At 31.4% G+C, this 21,668-nt stretch overlaps 1 protein-coding gene across 3 annotated transcripts in view; it reads right to left on the bottom strand.

The window, feature by feature from the left end:
- Positions 1 to 6,907: 6,907 nt before the first annotated feature.
- The window catches only part of Cenpk (centromere protein K), a 29,942-nt gene continuing 15,181 nt past the window's right edge, over positions 6,908 to 21,668 (bottom strand). For all 3 annotated transcript variants that reach the window (XM_076856111.1, XM_076856112.1, XM_076856113.1), the window contains 6 exons: positions 21,308 to 21,354; positions 15,964 to 16,046; positions 15,779 to 15,877; positions 15,186 to 15,312; positions 10,229 to 10,282; positions 6,908 to 7,295 (listed from right to left, as the gene is read on the bottom strand). In XM_076856111.1, coding sequence (XP_076712226.1) covers positions 7,137 to 7,295; positions 10,229 to 10,282; positions 15,186 to 15,312; positions 15,779 to 15,877; positions 15,964 to 16,046; positions 21,308 to 21,354 — 569 coding nt within the window. In that variant the 3' untranslated portion in view covers positions 6,908 to 7,136. The remainder of the gene's footprint in view (positions 7,296 to 10,228; positions 10,283 to 15,185; positions 15,313 to 15,778; positions 15,878 to 15,963; positions 16,047 to 21,307; positions 21,355 to 21,668) is intronic.

Genomic DNA, 21,668 nt, shown 5'->3' with positions numbered 1-21,668 from the left:
AATTATATTGCTCTAAAAATTCCTATACTTTACTTTCCCTTCTCTTGTACACAGTCTCTGGCAGCCACTAATCTTTTTATTGTCTACTTAGTTTATCTTTATCCAAAATATCACATATTTGTAGTCATACAGGATATAGCCTTTTAGACTGGCTTCTTTTACTTAGCAATATACATTATATTTCTTCCATGTGTTTTTGTAGCTTACTAGCTCATTTCTTTTCATTGATGAATAATATTCATTGTACAGATGTACAACAGTTTTCTTACCATTTACCTATTAAAGAACATCTGTTACTACCAGTTTTTGGCAATTACAAATAAAGCTGCTGTAAACATTACTGTGATGGATTTTATATATAGATATGTTTTCAACTCATTTATCCAGTGTTATGGATCATATACTGAGAATGTTCAGCTTGGTAAAAAACTGCCAACCTTATACAAAGCAGGTTTACTATTTGCATTTCGATCAGCTATGAAGAATTCCTGTTGCTCCACATCTCTTATGCATTTGGTGTTTTGGATTTTAGCCATTGTAATAGGTATGTAGTTGTAACTAATTATCTTAATCATAGTTCACTAATGACATATGATATTGAGCATCTTTTCCATGCTTATTTACCATCTATATATCTGTTTTGGTGATCTTGAATATTTTAATTGGTTTGTTTTCTCATTTCTGTGTTTGAAATTCTTTACATATTTTGGATTAAAAAAAACTTTATGGGTTTTTCAATATTTTCTCCCAGTCTTTTTTTTTTCTTTTGAATTCTAACAATGGTTTTGACAGAGAAGTTTTTAATAAAGTGCAATAGCAATTTTTTTTCATGGATCAAACTTGGTGTTGTAGCCAAAAAGTCACTGTCAAAGTAATTATCAGCCCTCCAACTTCGTTCTTTAATATTTTGACAGCCATTCTAGATCTTTTGCTATTCTGGATCTTTAGAATGAGTGTATCAATATCCTCTGCTGAGATTTTTTTTTTGAGACAGCATTCAATTTATAAATCTAACTTGATAATAAATTTTATATGCATGGAGATAGAATATCTTTCCATTGATTTATATCATTCATGAGACTTTTGTAGTTTTTCATATATATATATATATATATATATATATATATAATATTCATATTTTCAAATTTATACACCTGTATATTCATTTTTTCATTTTGGTGGTAAGGTAAATGAAGTTTTAAATTTTGAATTCTAAATATTCACTGCTGACATATATATTAAAATATATAAGCACAACAATTAAATATATTAGAAACATACCCTCTGAAAACTTGCTATAATTGGATATAGGTTCCAATAGATTTTTGTGTTGATTCCTGGGATTTCATTTTATTTGCATTTATAAGAACTTCCAGTATGACAGTGAACAGAAATGGTGGGAGAGGTTATCTTGCCTTAGTCTTGGTCTTAGAAAAAGCATCTAGTTTCCCACCATTAAGTGTGTAGAGATTTGTACACATTCGTCATCAAGTGGAGAAAGATGCCTATTTTTTTTTTTTTTTTTAATCACAAGCGGGTGTTGGATTTTAGTAAGTGGCTTTTCTGTATCTATTGGTGTGATCAAGTGATTTTTCTTCTTTAGTTTATGTGAATTACATTAATGGATTTTTGACTGTTGAACCTGCCTTGCAAACTTGGAATAAATGTTTGCTTGGCCATGGTGTATAATTTTCTTGTTGTTTTACATTTGGGGTCAATTTGCTAATATTGTCTTGAGGATATCTGCATCTATGTTCATGAAGAGAATTTGGTCTGTACTCGTTATTACTTATATTGTTATCTAGTTTTATTTATTTACTAGTGCTGCTGGGGATCAACTCCAGGGCCTCCTGCAGGCTAGGCAAGTGTTCTACTACTAAGCTACACTGTCATCCTCTGGTTTTGGTATCAGTGTAACTACGCTGGCCTCACGGAATGAGTTAGAAAGCATTTCCTTTCCTTCTGTTTTCTGGAACAGATTGCACAAAATTAGTACCTCCTCCTTAAATACTTAGTAGAATTCACTAGAAAACCATCTGGATAAATGCTTTGTTCTGGAAGCTCAATTAATATCAATTCAATTTCCTTTACATAGGATCATTCAGACTATTATCTTTGAGTTTTGGTAGATTCTCTTTCATAGAATTGGCTTGCTTTGTCTATATTATCAAGTTGATGGGCATAGAGTATAATATTTCTTTAATCTTCCTTAATAATATTCATATCAGCAGTGATGGTCCCTCTTTTCATTTCTGATATTAATAATCTGTTTCTTCTTTTTTCTCCTTGTTTAAATGGCAAGAGGTTTATGAATTTATCTTTTCATTGAATTTCCCTGTTTTCAACTTCATTGATTTCTACTTTCATTTTTTTGCTTTGGACTTAATCTACTCTTGTATTTCTAACTTTCCAACGTGGATGTTTGGATTATCAAATGTAGATCTTTCATGTTTTCTAGTATCTGCATCCAGGACTATAAATTTCCCTCTTTTGCTGCATCTTACAAATTTTGATAAGTTGTATTTCATTTTCATTTAATCAAAAGTATATTTTGAGACTTCTTTGAACCATGTATTATTTAGAAATGTCCTGTTTAATCTTAAGATATTGACATTTACCAGTTATCTTCATTATTGATTTGATTCCATTGTAGACTGAGACATACTTTGTGTATCTATTTTAAAAATTGTTAAGGACCTCTTTATCAATTATGCAATGCCTCTTGTAATTCCCTAATAATTTTCCTTGCTTGAGGTTGTATGAAATTAATATAGCTATTCCAGCTTTCTCTTTTTGTTTTTTGTTTTGGTAATGGGGATTAAACTCAGGGGCACTCAAACACTGAACAACATCCCCAGACCATTTTTGTATTTTATTTAGAGACAGAGTCTCACTGAGTTGCTTAAGGCCTTGCTAAATTGCTGAGGCTGGCTTTAAACTGGCAATCCTATCTCAGCCTCCCAACCACTGGGATTACAGGCATGCACCACTGCACTGGGCACCAGTTTTCTTTTGATTAGTGTTAGCAGGATGTATCTATCTGCCTTTGCTTCCTTAACAAAATATGATACACAGCATGACTCAAACTGCAAAAATTTATTTTCTCACATTTTTAAAGAGCAGAAATCTGAGATCAAGGTGCCAACATAGTTGGTTTTTGATGAGTGTTCTCTTCCTGATTTGTAGATAGCTACCTTCTTGTTTCCTCACATGGCAGAGAGAGCAAATCTCTGCTCTTACAATGACATTAAATGAATGCTCCATTGACATGCCTCATTTAATCTAATTTACATTCCAAATGTGCCATCTTCCAATAGTATCCACACTGGATATTAAGGCTTCAACATATGAATTTGAGGAAGGCACAAACGTTCAGTCCCAAATATTTGGTGCATCTTTCTCTATTGCTTTCCTTTTAATCTAGCTGTATCTTTAAATGTATTTTTAAAGTGGCTGTCTTGTACAAAACATACAGTTGATTCTTTTTTTTAAATTTACTCTGTCTCTGTGTATTTAGACCACCCACATTTAAAGTGATTAATATAGATAACTATCTGCTATATTTATTGTTTTCTATTCATTGCCTTGCTATTATTTCTTTCTTCCTTTTTTGCATTTCTCATTTTTTCTGCCTGCTAACCAAACATTTCACATGATTCTGTTTTATCTTCTCTCTTACCAGGAGTGAACAGATTTATAACAATCCACAATTATGCAAATTGGCCCTTTGATTATTACAAAGCAAGACTTATTAACATGGATGTTATAACATTCTTGATACAGTCAAATGGTAGGACAGAATCGTCACCATAAAATATGAAAAATAATAGCATGTATCAAAAAGTGTTACTTCATAGTATAGGGAACCTACATAGGAAATGTGATCAGAGGAAATTTCAGCTTTTTTGGTAATGTCTACATTTATTTTTTATATAACAGAAAGTAAGATAAAATTTTATCTCTAAAAGCTAAAAGGTGTGTGTGTGTATGTAGGGGGGTAACCAAAACAAGGAGACAAACTAGATAAAACTCTAAAAATATTAAAGATAAGCTAATAACATTCAATTTTTACTTTACTAATGGAAGTTTCTGAGATACCTTGTAAAAAAAAATCTAACAATGATCACAGAGTATTTGGCATGCTGCATTTGGCAGTTGTCGGTATACTGGCATACTCATATAAACTTTTAGAAAAAAAATAATGTCTATATAGACATTGCAAGCATAAGCATTACATAATTTTTAGGCTGGGGCTGTAGCTCAATGTCAGAGCATGTGCTTAACATGCTTGAGCCCTTGGCTTCAACTGCCAGCACATTCACCCTACCAAAGAAAAGAATTCCACATTTTTAATGTTTTTACTAACAAACACCAAAAGTTCCATTTAATTTATCATTCCTAATACAGTTATTATTAATCACTTATTAGCAGTTATCAGAAAATAAGTTGGGAGAAGAAGTTGTATACTGAAAAATAAAATTCTTGGTAAAGGCAGCAGAGAAGTAAAGTAAACTAAATAACCAAACAGTAAACCAAGCGAAAAACAAAAGAGTAGGAAATATTAATACAAAGGTATAATGAAATAAAATACAGCATAATATTAAATAGGCTCTTATGCCACCATATTGAATTTCCAACCAAAGAGTGACATGATATCTCCCACATCAATCTAGGCCAACATACTAACCAACAGGAAAGTAATTCCATGGTAGACTAAAACCAATTTTTATTTTTAAGTTATGCCAACATCAGTATCTGGAATGAGAAAATTAGAATGAGGTACTACTTTAAGATACTATAGGCTTGAGGTTATTCACAATAGCTAAATTGTGGAACCAACGGAGATGCCCTTTCAATAGATAAATGGATAAAGAAACTGTGGTATATATACATAATAGAACATTATTTAACATTAAAAGAGAATAAAATTATGGCATTTGCAGGTAAATGGATGGAGTTGGAGAATATCATGATAATCAAGTAAGCCAATCCCAAAAAAACCAAAGGCCCAATGTTCTCTCTGATAAATGGATGCTGATCCATAGGGGCGCGAGGGGGCATGGGAAAAATGGAGGAAGTTTGATTGGGCAAAGAGGAGGGAGGGAATGGGAAGTGGACACAGAGGCAGGAAAGATGGTGGAATGAGATGGACATCATTACTGGAGGTACATCTATGACTGCACATATCATGTGATGCTACATAGTGTACATTGTGTACAACCAGAGAAATGAAAAGTTGTGCTGCAATTATGTACGATGAATCAAAATGCATTCTGCTGTCATATATACCTAATTAAAATTAATTAATTAATTAAGTTTTTAAAAAAGATATTACAGGCTTGGGCTGAGATTGTGGCTCAGCGATAGAGTGTTTGCCTAGCATGCATGAGGCACTGTGTCCAATCCTCAGCACTACATAAAAACTAATAAATAAAAATAAAGGTATTGTGTCCATCTACAACTAAAAATTTTTTTTTAATTTAAAAAAAGATATTACAAGCTAGGCATCCTGAACCCAAAAATCCAAAACTTGAAATGCTCTAGCATTCGAAATGCTTCAGATTTTAGATTTTGAATTAGAGATGTTCAGCCAGTAAAAGTCTATAAAAATATTCCAAAAAATACTTTGTAGTCTGAAACATAGCCCTTATCCCAAATAAGGCTACTCAATCAGTATCATACGTAAGAGTCAATGAAATAACAAATTGTAAGATGTAAATTTTCTTAAATCACTGAAAAGTCAAAATACAGATAAGGTTCTCTGCATTTGAAACATGTTTTACAACACATTCAAAACCACAAAAAGCTTAAAAGGCTGTAAATTCAGATGGATTATAAATCAAGACTAATTCTAGTATAATTTACTTTGTAGTTGAAAATAAAAGTAGGCAAGTAATCTTGTTATGTAAGAAGCCTGGGCTAATAAAGTAGGATGTAAAACAAGCCAGATAAATAACCAAGTTGTTTATTGTCTTTATCTGTAATTTGCAACACAGAGGACTTCACAGACAATAGTAACACTTTGAAGAATTGTTGTCAGGCCTACACTGCAAGAACCATTATTTTCCTCTTTCCAGTAACTTGGAGAAATAAAAAGTTGCTCATTCCTTCACCATACAACAGGAGTGTTCTAGAAAGGTATTTTATAGGTAATGCTTCTCTAAAACGAAGTTATTTTCTCTAAAATACAAAAGTACTTATATTTTTTACAGGACACAGACTATATAGAATACTATTTGCTTATTTTCTAAAAATGAAGTAATTAAGGTAAGCAAAAAACTTCAATACTATACAGTATAAAAATATAAAAGCACACATAAATTTCTCTTAGAAAAACTGATGTTAAATAGGTTTATAATTCTTTAGTTTAGCTTGAGTCCTATATCTTAATTTACCTGTGAAAAAGTCTATTTATAAAAATATTCCATATTACCAATAGCTAGAGATTTTTATAGAGAATTTTATTTACAAAAAAATTACAGAGTGTTATGAACATAATTTTGTAGCAGAATCAAGAGCAGATTAGTATATAATGTCCCTTGGTATTTAATACATATTAAAATATAGTTTTCATATACCATCTTTTGCCATTTGTATTTTCATATTCCAATTTTTAATAAATCTAGAAATAAGGCAATACACATGAAATAGATTTGCTAGGTATTTTTAATTATGTCACTTTCTCCTTGGAATATTACTTCAATTTTATAAACATCGGCAAATTAAATGACCTTTCCATTATAATTCCTAAATATAATTCTTAAATACAAATGAAACTTAAAATGCATAAAATATACTGCCATAAAATTGAAAAGAAAATTATTACTACATTAGGAATATCCTAAATTAACAAAGAATTTCCCAAAGAACATCAAATGAGGCAAAGTACATTAATGCTTTATAAATCTACAATATTTTTTACTTGCTTTCTTTGTACAGTTTAAAATACCATAGCACTGAATGAATAAGAAAGGGCCATTTTTAAAATGAAGAAATGGCAATACATGTCACTTAAGGATAAAAGAAAGATGGATTATTATTTCGATTTGCAAATAATATTCTTTTATTCAAATAGTTCTGTTTCCATTATCCTTAGATGACAAGATTCTTTCCTGTTATGAAAAAAGAACATCCTCTTATTGATGGAAGGCTTCTAATCTCAATCTGGTTGGATCTTCTGGATGTCTCAAAGCAATTCCATTACGCAGCAGCAGCTCAATATAAGGTGGCCAAAAGGAATCACTGATTTTGACATATGGATCATGTGGAACATCAAATAATCTATTTATAAGAATCTAGAAAAAAAATATCATCCAAAATATACTTTACTGGGGAAAAAATCTACACAGCTATAATAAAACAAAGTTTTCCACCAAGGGATGCTGACCTCTTTTCTCCCTGAACAACTGTTTATAGCATAACTTTTATGTACTAGCTTAAATAAATGATTTGATTTTTTAAATGACTATAAATACCAGTGAATGAAAAAAGTTTTTAAAATAAATCTATCTTAATTTTTAAAAACATTCCCCAAAAATGCTTTAGAAAGCTAGTACAATTCTCCCTCTTTTAGGATTAATTTATTTAGAATAAAGAGAAGAATCTTAAAAATTCAAATTCTTACTCAATGGTAAAGCACTAGACTACTAGACTAGCATGTGCACAGCCCTGGGCTTGATCCTAATAAGCAAAGCGCATGTGCACGCAGACACACACACCAACCCCCCCCACAAAATATACAGAAAGTTTAAAAGAGAGTGTTAGTATTTGTGAGTGGGTAAAAGAAATTGCCAGTTTCCACACCCTCCAAACATCTACACTTTTGATAAATCTTCAGAATAGTTGATTTTATCATTATTTCCTTTGTCTTTGATTTCTTTATCAAGGATGCTAAGCGATTACAACCAAAATTGAGAAGGTTCAAGTTTTTGTATTAATTATGCAGTCTAAAACTTTTAAATTAATTTTTAATTTTTTTTAAATTAGTTATACACGACAGTAGAATGCATTTATGCACTTTGATATATATAGATGGGATATAATTTCTCATTTGGAAAGTTTTTTCAGGAAGCAAAAATTTATAATACTTTAAATACTAATGTTTTATAAAGCATGGTCAAAAATAGCTGGGCTTGTGATGGTGCAGGACTGTAATCCCAGTGACACACCAGGCTAAAAGCCTGAGGCTTTCAAATTTCAAGGCCAGCTTCAGCAATTTAGACAGACTTTGTCTCAAAATAAAAAATAAAAAGGACTGGGGACATAGATCAGCGGTAACAAACCAACTAACAAAAAACACAGTGAAAATTTCAAAATGGAAATTAATTGTAATTTTGCCTCCTCCTCTACCTCCTGGTGCCTTCACAAATTATGAAATCAGAACTCAGAAATAAAGGATTCTATGGGCGCACACAATCAGTGGCAGATCATGAGTTAGGCTTAATCTCTGAATTGCTACACCAAAGCTTCAAGGGAAAGATGCTATTACTTTAAGGAACATGGAAAAGAAAAAGCATAATTTTAACAAATAAAGTGCTAGAAGAGTGAATAAAATTAACCTGCCAAACTCTAATTTCATATTTTATAATAGCAATATCTTGATTCTTGAAATAAAAATTTCAACTAGCATTAATTTGTCTATTTCAAGTCATATTCTAGGGAAAAAAGTTTGTGGCCTCATTTCTTTTAGGAATCTTGATAAAGAATTAAACATATTCCCATTAAAGCACTTTGAAAGCTTTGTGAGTTGTAAGTGTGACTCATTGGTAGTGTGCTTGCTAGCATATGTGAGGCCCTGGGTTTGATCCCCATCACTACAAAAAAAAAAGTTTTCTTATTTTTCATTTTTAATTTAAATTGTATTAACTAAAATTTTAGTAGACACTAGAAATGGCTGTTAAAAATTCAAATTTAAATTTATATTTAAAAATTTTAAAACAATCATTCTAACAATATGTAATAGTTTTGGTATGAACTGGAATAGCTAGAAATAAGGTAAAAGACTACAATTATAAATCTAATAAATATTTGCATTTTGGTTTTCAAAGCAATGATATTATTTATTAAGAAAAATCTAAAAAAAAAATTTAAAAAAAAATCTAAAAAAAGAAAAAAAAGAAAGATCTATTGAGGCAACTATTTATTTAGATAAAAACAGGGACTTTAGCACCCAATTCATTAAATCACAATAAAACATGTTTTCTGAAAACATTCTTCAAAAAACTTACTAGTGTTAAAAAAAAAAGGCACACTTTACCAATTGGAAAATACACTATTCATAACTATTTTATTTTCCTCTCTGCTCAATTGCTGTGCATTGTCAAATCTAGATTTTCTAAGGAATTTAATATATTTAAGAATTTGGCTAAGTTCAGAAACATTTTTTTTAAAGAGAGAGAGAGAGAGAGCGAGAGCAGTTTTTAATATTTATTTTCTAGTTTTCAGTGGACACAACATCTTTTTATTTTTATGTGGGGCTGAGGATCGAACCCAGCGCCCCACGCATGCCAGGTGAGCGCGTTACCGCTTGAGCCACATCCCCAGCCCCAAGAGAAACATTTTTTTAAAAAAGATCAAAGGTATTTATAAAACAAAATAAATGTCATATGGAAAAGGTTGAAATTACTCAGTCTTTACATTATGACAAGAGATTGATGCTATTTAAGGAAAATTGTACAAAACTTTTTATGACTCTGTGGAAAGAATCTTTAAGCTCACTTCATATATTTTAGAGTATAGAGGTGTCAATTTAAATTCTAACATTGTAGCAGCACAGGACTTTTCAATGTATATGCCAAATAACATGATATAATTTTTAAAGTCTTTAACTGTGATAACACTTGGGAATGTGATGAAAGTTAGACTTAAATTTCACATTCTTAAAAAATGATAATATTTTCCTTAATACTATATGGAAGAAACTAATTTTTTAGCGAAGATAAATTATTATGAATATATTTAATAAAGCTTGATATAGGGGCTGGGTTTGTAGCTCAGTGGTAGAGCCCTTGCCTCACACATGTGAGGCACTGGGTTCAATCCTCAGCACCACATAAAAAATAAATAAACAAAATAAAGATATTGTGTCTATGTATAACTAAAAAAATTTAAAAACAGATTGACATATACCTAAAGAATTAAAGTAGTATTTTCTCTTTTTGAAACCTGAGTATATTAAAAGATAGCATTAAAACAACAACAACAACAAAAAACTATACAATATGCTTACCTCTAGTATTTCATGCAGTGTTATCAGCTGTTTGGTTGATTCTTGAATGTTTTTCTTTTAGAGAAATGTGAATAACAAACAATTAACATTTTCATTTTGCTGGTGGCAGAATGCTAAACTATAATATGAGGTTTTTAAAAATTATTGTTTCTTAGTTACAGTGGTACATGGTAACTGAAATCAAACTCATGATTGGATGACTTAAGAAGAATTCTGAAACAAACTTTTATTGTAGGTTTGCTTTCAGACATTTATTTCACCCTGCTAACTTCTGAACATACTATCATTGAAAATGCCAAAGTGCTTTCACACGTTAAGCAAAGATATGTCTCCTTCATTCTTTGATGGTGTCTTGTTTTGAAACAGTACTGGGAATTAAATCCAGAGCTTTGTGCATGCTAGGCAAGCACTCTGCCACTGAGTTACACCCCCAGCACTCATTATTTAGTGATTTAAACCCAAGAACAATATGTTGTATATTTCTCCTAAACATCTTCTTATTAAACTTGGCCCAAGGTCCTGGACACCCAAAGTCCAATTTTGCCATCCAATATATTTACCATCTAATCCTCTTGTTTCATACCATTTGCAAACCTTGATAGCCATGTATTCAACCTCTTCATCCAAATTGTTTAAAATGTTCAATAGGACAAATCTCTAAAGGAAACTGCTAGAAATCTTCCAATAAACCCAATCAGAAGAACTGAGTTTAGACATTCTATTAATTACAAGTCACCAACTATACTGCCAATACTTTACAGATACCAGAGATTGCAGGGCATGGTGATACACACTGGTAATCCAGGCACTAAGCAATTTAGTGAGATCCTGTCTCAAATTAAAACATCAAAAGGACTAGGATGTGGCTCAGTAAGTGGCCCTGGGTTCAAAACCCAGTACAAAAAATAAATAAATAAAAGATTCCAAAGATTATCATGGAATGTTTATAAGGCCTTGTGAAAATATAAATATGTTAAAGAAATAATAAAATAATACTAACAAAAATAAATAAGATTTCTAGTAAAGACATCAGAGTAAATTTGCATTTAAAAATCTCCTTATATCTTGCTAAATGAAAAAGAGTAGTAAAAATCAGTATATGAGTAAGCATTCGTGAAGGCAACACAATTACAGAATTGATTAATAAATAAGAAGGAAGCCAAAAAAATTCTTAAAAAGAAGCAGAGCCACAAAAGAAGTGAATGTTTCAACATAAGAGGATAAACAATAGATATAATTATAGAGATTTTTTATGAAATATGAGCTAAATCTGTCTAAAGAAAGAACATATCATCTTCAAATAAAAACTGATATTGAATGATCAGCACTGTGACATATACTTTTAAGTTACTGAAGCTTAAAGAATTAGCTTTATAGTCAGAAGCAGCAAATCATCTAGAGTCTGGCCTCAGATTTCTACATAGTCCATTCATCTTAGAAGATATGGAGCAATGCCAAATCTTGAGTTTCAATTAAAAAATGTGCTGAAATATTGAGTATAAAGACAACAAAATATTTTTAAGAAGACAAAGAATAAAACATTTGGTAAGAAAACAAATAAACCAACCATTAACAAAACCATGAAATAAAGCAATGGATCAAAAGTAAGAACTAAAAAAATCAGTGGTACTAGATAAGTACTGAATCCAATACAAAACAGAATGAAAGCTAACCATAGACATGAATGATGATTTCTTAGCACAACATAAATACTATAAACCCACCAAAGTAAAAACAACGCAAAATTGGAATAGAGAAAGAATGTTAATTTTCTTCCTTTTTTTAAAAAGAAGAATGATTTTTTTAAGAAATTTTTTAGTTGTTGAGAGACCTTTATTTCATTTATTTACTTATATGTGGTACAGAGAATCGAAACCCGTGTCTCACATGTGCTAGGCAAGTGCTCTACTACTGAGCTACAACCCCAGCCCTAATTTCCTCATCTTTAATTCTACCTAAAACTGAGAAATGGAGTTAAATAAACTCTTTTTTGTTCAATTTTTTTTTAGTTGTAGATGGACACAATATCTTTATTTTATTTATTTTTATGTGGTGCTGAGGATTGAACTGAGTGCTTCACGCATGCAAGGAAAGTGCTCTACCACTGAGCCACAACCCCAGCCCTTAAAAAAACTCTTACATTATGTTGTTTTTCATGATTTATTTTCCTTGCATTAGAAAGATCTTTCCAGAACTCAGACTATTTGAGGCAAAAAAAAATTTTGAATTCAACACTTAACTATTTTTCACTATCTTCTATCAAATTTACATAAAATTACATTTAGCATTTATTTCATATTAGCAAGTACAAAATTCCACTGATTCAATCATCCATCAATTTATATTTTTTAAGCATATGATTAGAAAGATGTCTCAAATTATATTTACCTAATACTAATGATGGTGTTCACCTCATGTTAAAGAACTGAACTAATGGAGAATGTTTTTAGCTTTCTTTTTCATATCCATTTTTGAATTATCAAGTCCAATGTTGTAGAATGAGTATGTCTCTAGAAATTCATGTGTCAAATCCCTAATGCAAGTATATTTGGGAACAGAGTCTTAAAGAGGTAATTAATATGAAAATGAGGTCATAGGATGGGACCTTACTCTGAAATGACTGGGTTTTTTGCTTGTTTTGTGGTACTAGGGATCAAAACCAGAGCCTTGCCTATGCTAGGCAAGCCCCTTACTGCTGAGCCACATCCCAGTTCATGGCTCATTCCTTTATAAGAGGAAGAAACACTAAGAATTCTCTTTTCTTCTTGTATACAGAGAAGAAATGAATGTGAGAACACAATGAGAAGGTATAATCTACAAGTCAGGAAGAGAGACCTTACCAGGAACCAACCCTGACAGAGCTCTGATCTTGGGCTTCTACCTCTAAACTGCAAAAATTAATTTGTTGCTTAAGTCAAGAAGTCTGTGATATTTTATTATGGCAGTAATAATATATATAGTATTACTGCAGGCCAGAAAGAGAGACATAGAAAGAGAGGAGGGCGGGGGGAACAGAGGCACAGATGGTAGACAGATAGTAATCTATCATTTTACAACATGTATCAATAGTTCTTGTGTCATTAAAAACCCTTAATGGCTTCTAGTAATCATTTTTTTGCATTTCAGGATGCCTCACACATCTGGTTTTATTATTGAAGAAGTTTAATGATTTTTAAAAACTAAAGTTGAAAAAAATGGGGAGACTGAAATTAGAAAATCAATCAGTGAACTGTTACAAGATTAAGATCAAAAGAATTATGACCTTCACAGAATGGTCAATAGAAGGCTTTCAATAATTTCCAAAATAAATAAATATAAATAATAATGGCTAAAATGGAAGACATAGTCCATAACAAATATAATGCCTAGAGATGATTTCAAAGAAGAATGGGAAAAATAAAATGAACACAGATTGCAATTATAAGAACTTTTTCTTTTTTTCCTGATATTCTCAAATTCATTCAATAAATATAATTCTGCCTTTTTTTTTTTTTTTTTTTTTTTTTTAGTACAACTGCTAGGCAAGCACAATACCACTGAACTACGTCTCCAGCCCTTCATTTAATAAATGTGAACACATCCTGGGATGTAGCTCAGTGGTAGAGTGCATGCTTAGGATATGACAGGTTTGGGTTTAATCCCCAGCACCAAACAAAAAGAAAAATTAAAAAAAAATTAACTCAGAAGATATGTAGATAGAGATATACAGGTTTTCTAAGCAAAGCAAATATAGCAATTTAAGGCCCAAAAAAGTGAGAGGTCACTGCATAACTTGTTTGGCTATAGTAGTAAGGTTGAATGGATTCACATAAGAGATAAATAAAGAATGATTCATGGGGGCTAGGGTTATGGCTCATCAGTAGAGTGCTTGCCTAGTATGTGTGGGGCACTGGGTTCAATTCTTGGCACCATATATAAATAAATAAAACAAAGGTCCACTGACAACTAAAAAAAAAAAAAAAAAAAAGAACAATTCATGATGAGGCTGAACAGATAGATACACTCCAAAGTATAATCCATTATTCTAAGTAATTTATAGACTTCATCCTATAAGGAGCCAAAAGTTTTATAATAAAAAATGATTAAACTATATTTACATTTTAGAGAAACTATTCTGGTACCAGTTTTAATACCAAATCCAATTTCAAAGTTTTGTTTATTTATGCTATATAATGTATTAAAGAAAAGGAATTAAAGTAGTCATTCACAATCTTCTGTCACTCAATGATTTACTTGTGTTTTTGGAAAAAGTTTATTTTATCATAAATTCTATTCAAATAGTTATTAACCTAGATTAAACTAACAATTTTCAAACATTCTTCTGATTTAAAAAGAGGTATACATTCATGACAAATAGTAAAAAGCAAACAACATCATCCACAACAAAAACAAAACTCACCTACCAGACCTTACATTTATGGTATAAATTAGATTCAAGTCATAAAATCTAGTCATCTGTTTAATTCATTTAAAAATATGAGCATTTCATGAACTCTAATGGTGTTCAAGAAATCATTTTTAAAAGCTGAACTTTTCATATCATATGGATACAATATAAAAAATTTAATCAATCCCATTTTTTTTCCCCCCAGGGAGGTACCAAGAATTGAACTCAGGGGCATTTGACCACTGAGCATTCTCAGCCCTATTTTGTATTTTATGTAGAGACAGGGTCTCGTTGAGTTGCTTAGTGCTTTGATGTTGCTAAGGCTGATTTTGAACTCTTGTTCCTCCTGTCTCAGCCTTCGGAGTTCCTGGGATTACAGGCACACACCAGCTTAATCAGTCCCATTTTATTGAACAAGTAGGTAGCTTCTAATTTTTCAGTAAGTATGTGATGATGGCATATTTCAGTACATTTATCCGTGTGTATATCTTCACACTATATAAGAAAACTTGCCTTTGGACCTACCTAAAACAATTTAAAATCTACATGCATATCTTCTCTAAAACTTACCTTTTTCTTTTTAACATTCCCATCAGGCAGAGGAAAATGGTCTTCTAGAAACTCACCCAAGGTACTCAAGAGTTTCTCCTTGAATGCTTTTATATTAAGCATTTTAGTTTTCAGCTCACTAAAGATTCTAATAGATAAAAAGAATATTAAGAGAAACATTTAACTGATAAAATGTGTATATATATGTACCTGGTTCTTCATAAAGTTAATAAAAAACTTTGCTGAGAGCTAGGGTTGTAGCTCAGTGGTGGAGTGATTGCCTCAAACATGTGAGGCACTCAGCACTCAGCACCACATAAAAATAAATAAATAAAAGTATTGTATCCGTCTAAAACTTCAAAAATGCTGAAACTTCATCGCTCTAACAACATAACTAGTTTTATGAAAGATATATTTTCTTTATAACATGTAGGGAAACTAATAGTACAACCCAGTCAAGTCATTCATAAAAAATCATGTAACTAATAATCGGCAAAAGTTAAGGTAAGACCCACAATTCCTGGTGAGATTTGTCTTCTTTTCATCTATAGTTCAGGTAACATAAAAAAGAAAATACTTTCTCCTATTTAAAAAACTTAGAACCACAAAATTACCTTGTTTCAGAAAATGTCACAAACTGATTTTTCAATTCACTGTAAAGTGCATTAAGAGATTCCATTATTTGTTGCTGTTCATCCAACCATTGTTGCTCCCTTCAAACATGAAAACACAGATTATGGATTTTAAGTGCCAATTCAATACATATCAATGATTAATAGTAATTATAATATAAACATACCTTTCTAAGTCTTCCTTTAATTTTTCATTCTTTGACTGAATAGTAGATAGTACCATTTCAAGATCATGTCTTAATTTTTGGAACTAGAACAAAATAATTCAAATTAATTGCTTAGTTTTTAATTCTACAAATACTTTGTTTCTGAACAATAGTGAAATTGACATATTGGTCTAGGATTCCTTAATTCAGAAGCCAACAGTAAAAAGACCTAATAGAAAGAGTTTCAAAGGGTATGTATGTAGGTGCAAAATTTTTTTGGTAGCATTCCACTGTTAAATATAAAAATATAAGGAGTTTTAAGCAATATATTTTCATTTTAAACTGAACCATAAATTACTGGTATATTTTTCAGTAATTGGTTGATTAGGTCTCTTTTCTGAATGTACAAAAAAGTCACAAAGGAATATCATTCATTATTTATTCAATCATTCAGTCAATATTTATTAATCAGATATTGGTGACCAGGAATTGTTGGAGGAGACAGTGAGGCAAAGGTAAAGAAAACAGAGTGTGGAGGGATTCAGACCAGACAAACAATACAAAACTCCAGCCAATGGGAAGTGTCATGAGGAAAAAGTACATCAAAATAAGAATAAACACATGAGGAGTAAGAAATAATTGTTTTAAATAGCATAATAAGGAAAGATCTCTTCAACCAGGTAACATCTAAATAGCCAGAAGAAGAACACAAAAGATAAATGAAGTTATACCTAGCAAAACAGTTATTTCACAGAGAGTAAAGAATAAGTAAAAAGGCCATGAGGCTCAAGAGTGCTTAAGGAACAACAGGAAGACAGTATGGCTAAGGCGAGTTACAATAACTCTGAACTTTATCTAATACCCTTTTGTTTGTACCATTTTCCTCATCTCAAGATTTTTTGCAAGGTTTTTCTGAATTTTTTTTTTTTTAAAGAAAGAGTGAGAGAGAGAGGGAGAGAGAGAGAGAATTTTTTAACATTTATTTTTTTTAGTACTTGGCGGACACAACATCTTTGTTTGTACCTGGTGCTGAGGATCAAACCCGTGCCGCACGCATGCCAGGCGAGTGTGCTACCACTTAAGCCACATCCCCAGCCCCAGGTTTTTCTGAATTTAAATCATTGCTAAGTTAAAGATGTATAGTGTAAACCCTAAAGCAACTATGAAAACAAATGTAAGAGAAATAATGAGCCAAGAGCCATAACAAAATGGGTTTATATTTTAAAACATGAAATAAAAAAGAGCAGGAAAAGAGGAAAACCAGGTCAGAGGAAACAATAGAATGAATAGAAAAATAAATTAGAAAAGTAAATTTCAATACAATCATATTGATATTACCTTAAATATGTTCTAGCAATGGAATTAAGCAAGAAATTAATAATAGAAAAAAACTTTGCAAATACACAGACACTAAAAAAATACAACACTTCTAAATAATTCACGAGTCAAAGAAGTAATCAACAAAAAATAAGAAATCATAACTTCAATCATATATATTATGATTGGAAAACACCAATCAAAATTTCTGAGATGAAATAAAAGCAGTATACAGATGATTATACTAAAGTCTATAATAGGAAAAAAAAAAGAAAATTCTCAAATTAATGATCTCACCTTTTACCATAAACTCAAAGAGACACTCATAGTAAGATGAGAAAATAATAATAAAGAATTTCAATCAATTAATATAAGGGGGTAGGAAAATCAAATGAGATCAAAAGCTTGTTCTTTGAGAAAGTCAGTAAAATTAGCCAGATTAGATAGATATAAAAAGATATGTAAAACTTTAACAAGTTATATGGAGAGGGGAGGAAGACACAAATCATCAACATCAGAAGAGAGGTGACATCTATAAACATAAAATGAGAGCTAGGCACAGTGGCACATGCTATAATCCTGGTGACTTGGGAGGCTGAGAAAGGAGGATCCAAAATTTTAGCAACTTAGCAAGACCCTCAGCAACTCAGTGAGACCCTATCTCAAAATAGAAAGGGTTGGGGATACAGCTCAGTAATAAAGTTATTAAAAGAAAAGAAAGAAAATGGGCAAATGAAATGTTACAAATAATTTTATATCAATAGATTTGACAAATTAGAATGAAACAATGCTTTGAAAGACATACTACAAAAGCTCATTCAGAGAAGAACAAAACCTAACTAGCCCTAAAGAAAATGAATTTGTAGTTAAAAATGTTCCTGGATTAAAAGCTTTATTCATCTCAGAATTTTTATTTAGTTTGTAAGGAAATACTAGCCCAGATGGCTTCACCTATGGGTTCCAATGCTTGAAGAAAAAACAATACCAATTATATACAAGCTCTTTTGAAGAGGAGAGGATACTTTTCAATTCATTCTATGAGGTTGTTATCATCACTCTTATATCAAAGCCTAATAAAGACATCACAAAAAAACCAATATTTCATATGAACATAGATATAAAAAGATATGTAAAACTTCAACAATTAAATCCAGCAATAAATAAAAAAGATTAATGTTATGATAAGTGGGATTTATCCTATGTTCAGTTGATTAAGTAGCGGACTTAATGATGAAAAAGCAAATGCTTTCGGATAAGACCAGAAGCAAGACAAAGATGTCCATTCTTACTAACTACATTTAATATTTTACTGAAGTAGTTCTATGACAGTAAAATATGACAATAAAAAGTTATGAAAAGCATCTAGAATGGAAAGGATAATAAATCTCAGATAATCCATATAGAAATCTGATTTCAAATGACATGTCAATTTAGAAAATCTTACAGAACTATAAAATGCTACTAGAATAAAAAGATTTCTCAAGCTCACGGGATGTAAGATCAATGTAAGATCAAGATTGATCTTAGTACTTAGTAGTAATAAAAAACTGACATTTGAAAGAACCATTTAAAGAGCATCAAAAATACTAAGCATACAGTTCAGCTTGGAACCCAAGGTGCCCTTCAATAGATGAATGGATAAAGAAAATGTGGTACATATACACAATGGAATATTACACAGCCATAAAGTGAATGAAATTATAACATTTACTGGTAAATGGATGGAACTGGAGAATATTATGCTAAGTGAAATCAGCCATTCCCCAAAATACCAAATGTCACATATTTTCTCTGATATGCAGATGCTAATTCACAATAAGGTGGGGGTGGTTAGGAAAGAATAGAAATATTTTGGATTAGACAACGGGGAATGAAGGGAAGGGATGGGGAATGGGAAAAAAGATTTTAAAATATACTAAGTGATGAATTTGACAAAAGATATGTAAGACTTATATGTTGAAAACTACAAAAATATTACTGAGATGCTTATTTTAAATACCAAATAAATGGAGATCTGCATTCTGACTAAATATGTTAAAGATGTCAATTCTCCCCAAACTTAAGTTATAATGTAGGGGGAAGTTTAATTAAAATTTCAGCAAGGTTTTTATGGGATAGAATAAAAAGCCACCTCTAAAATTTAGATGAAAATGGGAAACAATTTTGAAACAACAAACTTAGAACACTCATACTACTTAATGTGAAATATTGCATTTTTTTTTGTGATGTCTTTATTAGGCTTCTGTAGGTAGCCAAGATAAAGTGGTATTGGTTTTAATACAGAATATGGAACAAAGGAACAGAAATATCCACAGTACAGAATGAAGAACAAATGAAGTGTCAGAAATAGGTATACACATTTCTACAGTAATTCCTCCTTATACAGCTTTCCTTTTCTTTGGTATCAGTTACATGGGACCAACTGTGGTTTGAAAATATTAAATGGAAAATTACAAAAATGAATAGCCCTTAAGTTTTAAATTGCTGCTTTGCGTATTGTGATGGGTTCAGGAGCTTCTGAATGTCTGAGTACGTGAAGGTTCAAGGAGGGAGGCAAAAAGAGGGTATGGAAGCTTCATGTCCCTTCCCATGTGCTGCAAAATCTGCCAGAAAATTGGTTTCTGGTATGGAGAAATCTCCATATATTTTGGTGACCAGTGATGCTGTGTTGTACTGCATAGTGAGAAAGAAAAAAAACAAAAAACACTAGTTTCTCCTCTCTACCATTAGAAATGATGCTTCTCATTTCCATTGGAAATATCAGAAGAGTCTATACTGTGCATACTTCCACCAGTATTCTGTTTAGGATTACTCAGGCACTAAGAAAACTGAGTCTTTCTCTATAGTTTCCCTCTTTTCTTTCTGAATTATCACCAAAATTATCTATAAAAGTTTCCTCATGGTGGTGTAGGCTTTTTCTAGAATATACTTAAAAATTCTTCAGCCTTTACCCCTAACCCAATTTCAAAGCAAATTCCACATTTTTTATATTTATTAGAGTACCACCCCACTTCTCAGTACCAATTTTCTGTAGTACTTTTGGGCTGCTATAACAAAATACTATAGATAGGGAAGCTAAAAAAAAAAAAAAAGAAAGAAAAGAAATTTATTTCTCACAGTTCTAAAGGCTGTAAATACAAGATTAAAATGCCATAGCTGGGTGCAATGGTACATACATGTAATCCCAGTGGCTTGGAAAGCTGAGGCAAGAGGACCATGAGTTCAAAGCTAGCCTTGGCAATTTAGAGAGGCCCTAAGCAACTCAGCAAGACCCTGTCGCAAAATAAAAAAAATTAAAAAAGGGTTGGGGATGTGGCTCAGTGGTTAAACGCTCCTGGGTTCAGTCTCTGGCACCAAAAAAAAAAAAAAAAGATGCCAGCAGATCTGGTGTCTGACAAAGACTGACTTCTTGCTCACATGGTAAAAAGAAGAAATGTGGTTCCTTCAGCCACACATAAGAGCATTAATCTTATTTATGAGGGCTCAACCTTCAAGACCTAAATACTTCCCAAAGTTCTCACCTCCTAGTACCATTACATTGGGAATTAGATTTTAACATATGAACTGGGATGTCACAAATTTTTAATCAATAGTAGAAGAACAGATGTATGTGTGCAATCAATTAACTATGTTTAACCTTTTATTTTTATTAATCGAGTTTAAACACCTGAAAATGAGATATGCAATTAAGGTTTACATATTAATCACTAACATTTGCAATAGTTCTGATATAAAAATCGACTTCAAATTCAAATTTTAAAAACTATTTAGTTCAATAAAATATAATCAAATAAAAATATGGTTTTAGGGTAGTTTCATACCATTTTTCTTTTTTTTTTAATTTAATATTTATTTATTGGCGGACACAACATCTTTGTTTTGTATGTGGTGCTGAGGATCCAACCCGGGCCGCACGCATGCCAGGCGAGTGCGCTACCGCTTGAGCCACATCCCCAGCCCCCATACCATTTTTCTTATGTCATGAACTAATCTAAAATATTCTGGTTATAAATTATTTAAGTTTACTACAAATTGATAAATTACTTACCTCTTCTGTTCCTAATGTTATCAGAACATCCTCTGTCAGGGGAGTTACTACAAAACCAAAACAAAATTATACATATATTTAGTTAATTCTCTGGTTTTTTGGTGTTCAAGATAACCCATTCCTTTTGTATATTACAGAATGCTTTATGAAATATGTGAAGCTTTTGTGAAATTATTTTTGTTTCCCATCTTTGTACATATAACCAATTATATATACTTTTAGAAAAATGTGGAATTTTGTTTTTAGTGTTTTTCCCCCAACCCTCAAAAGCAAGTTTAAAAATCTATAGTGTGTTCCTATATGTAGGCATATAATCCTAGATACACACACACACACACACACACACATACACACATTTAAG

Source organism: Callospermophilus lateralis, chromosome 5 (genome assembly GCF_048772815.1).
Source record: "Callospermophilus lateralis isolate mCalLat2 chromosome 5, mCalLat2.hap1, whole genome shotgun sequence".
Taxonomy (NCBI): Eukaryota; Metazoa; Chordata; class Mammalia; order Rodentia; family Sciuridae; genus Callospermophilus; species Callospermophilus lateralis.
Note: the sequence above shows the minus strand (reverse complement) of the source record. Positions and strands in the feature narration are given on the sequence as shown.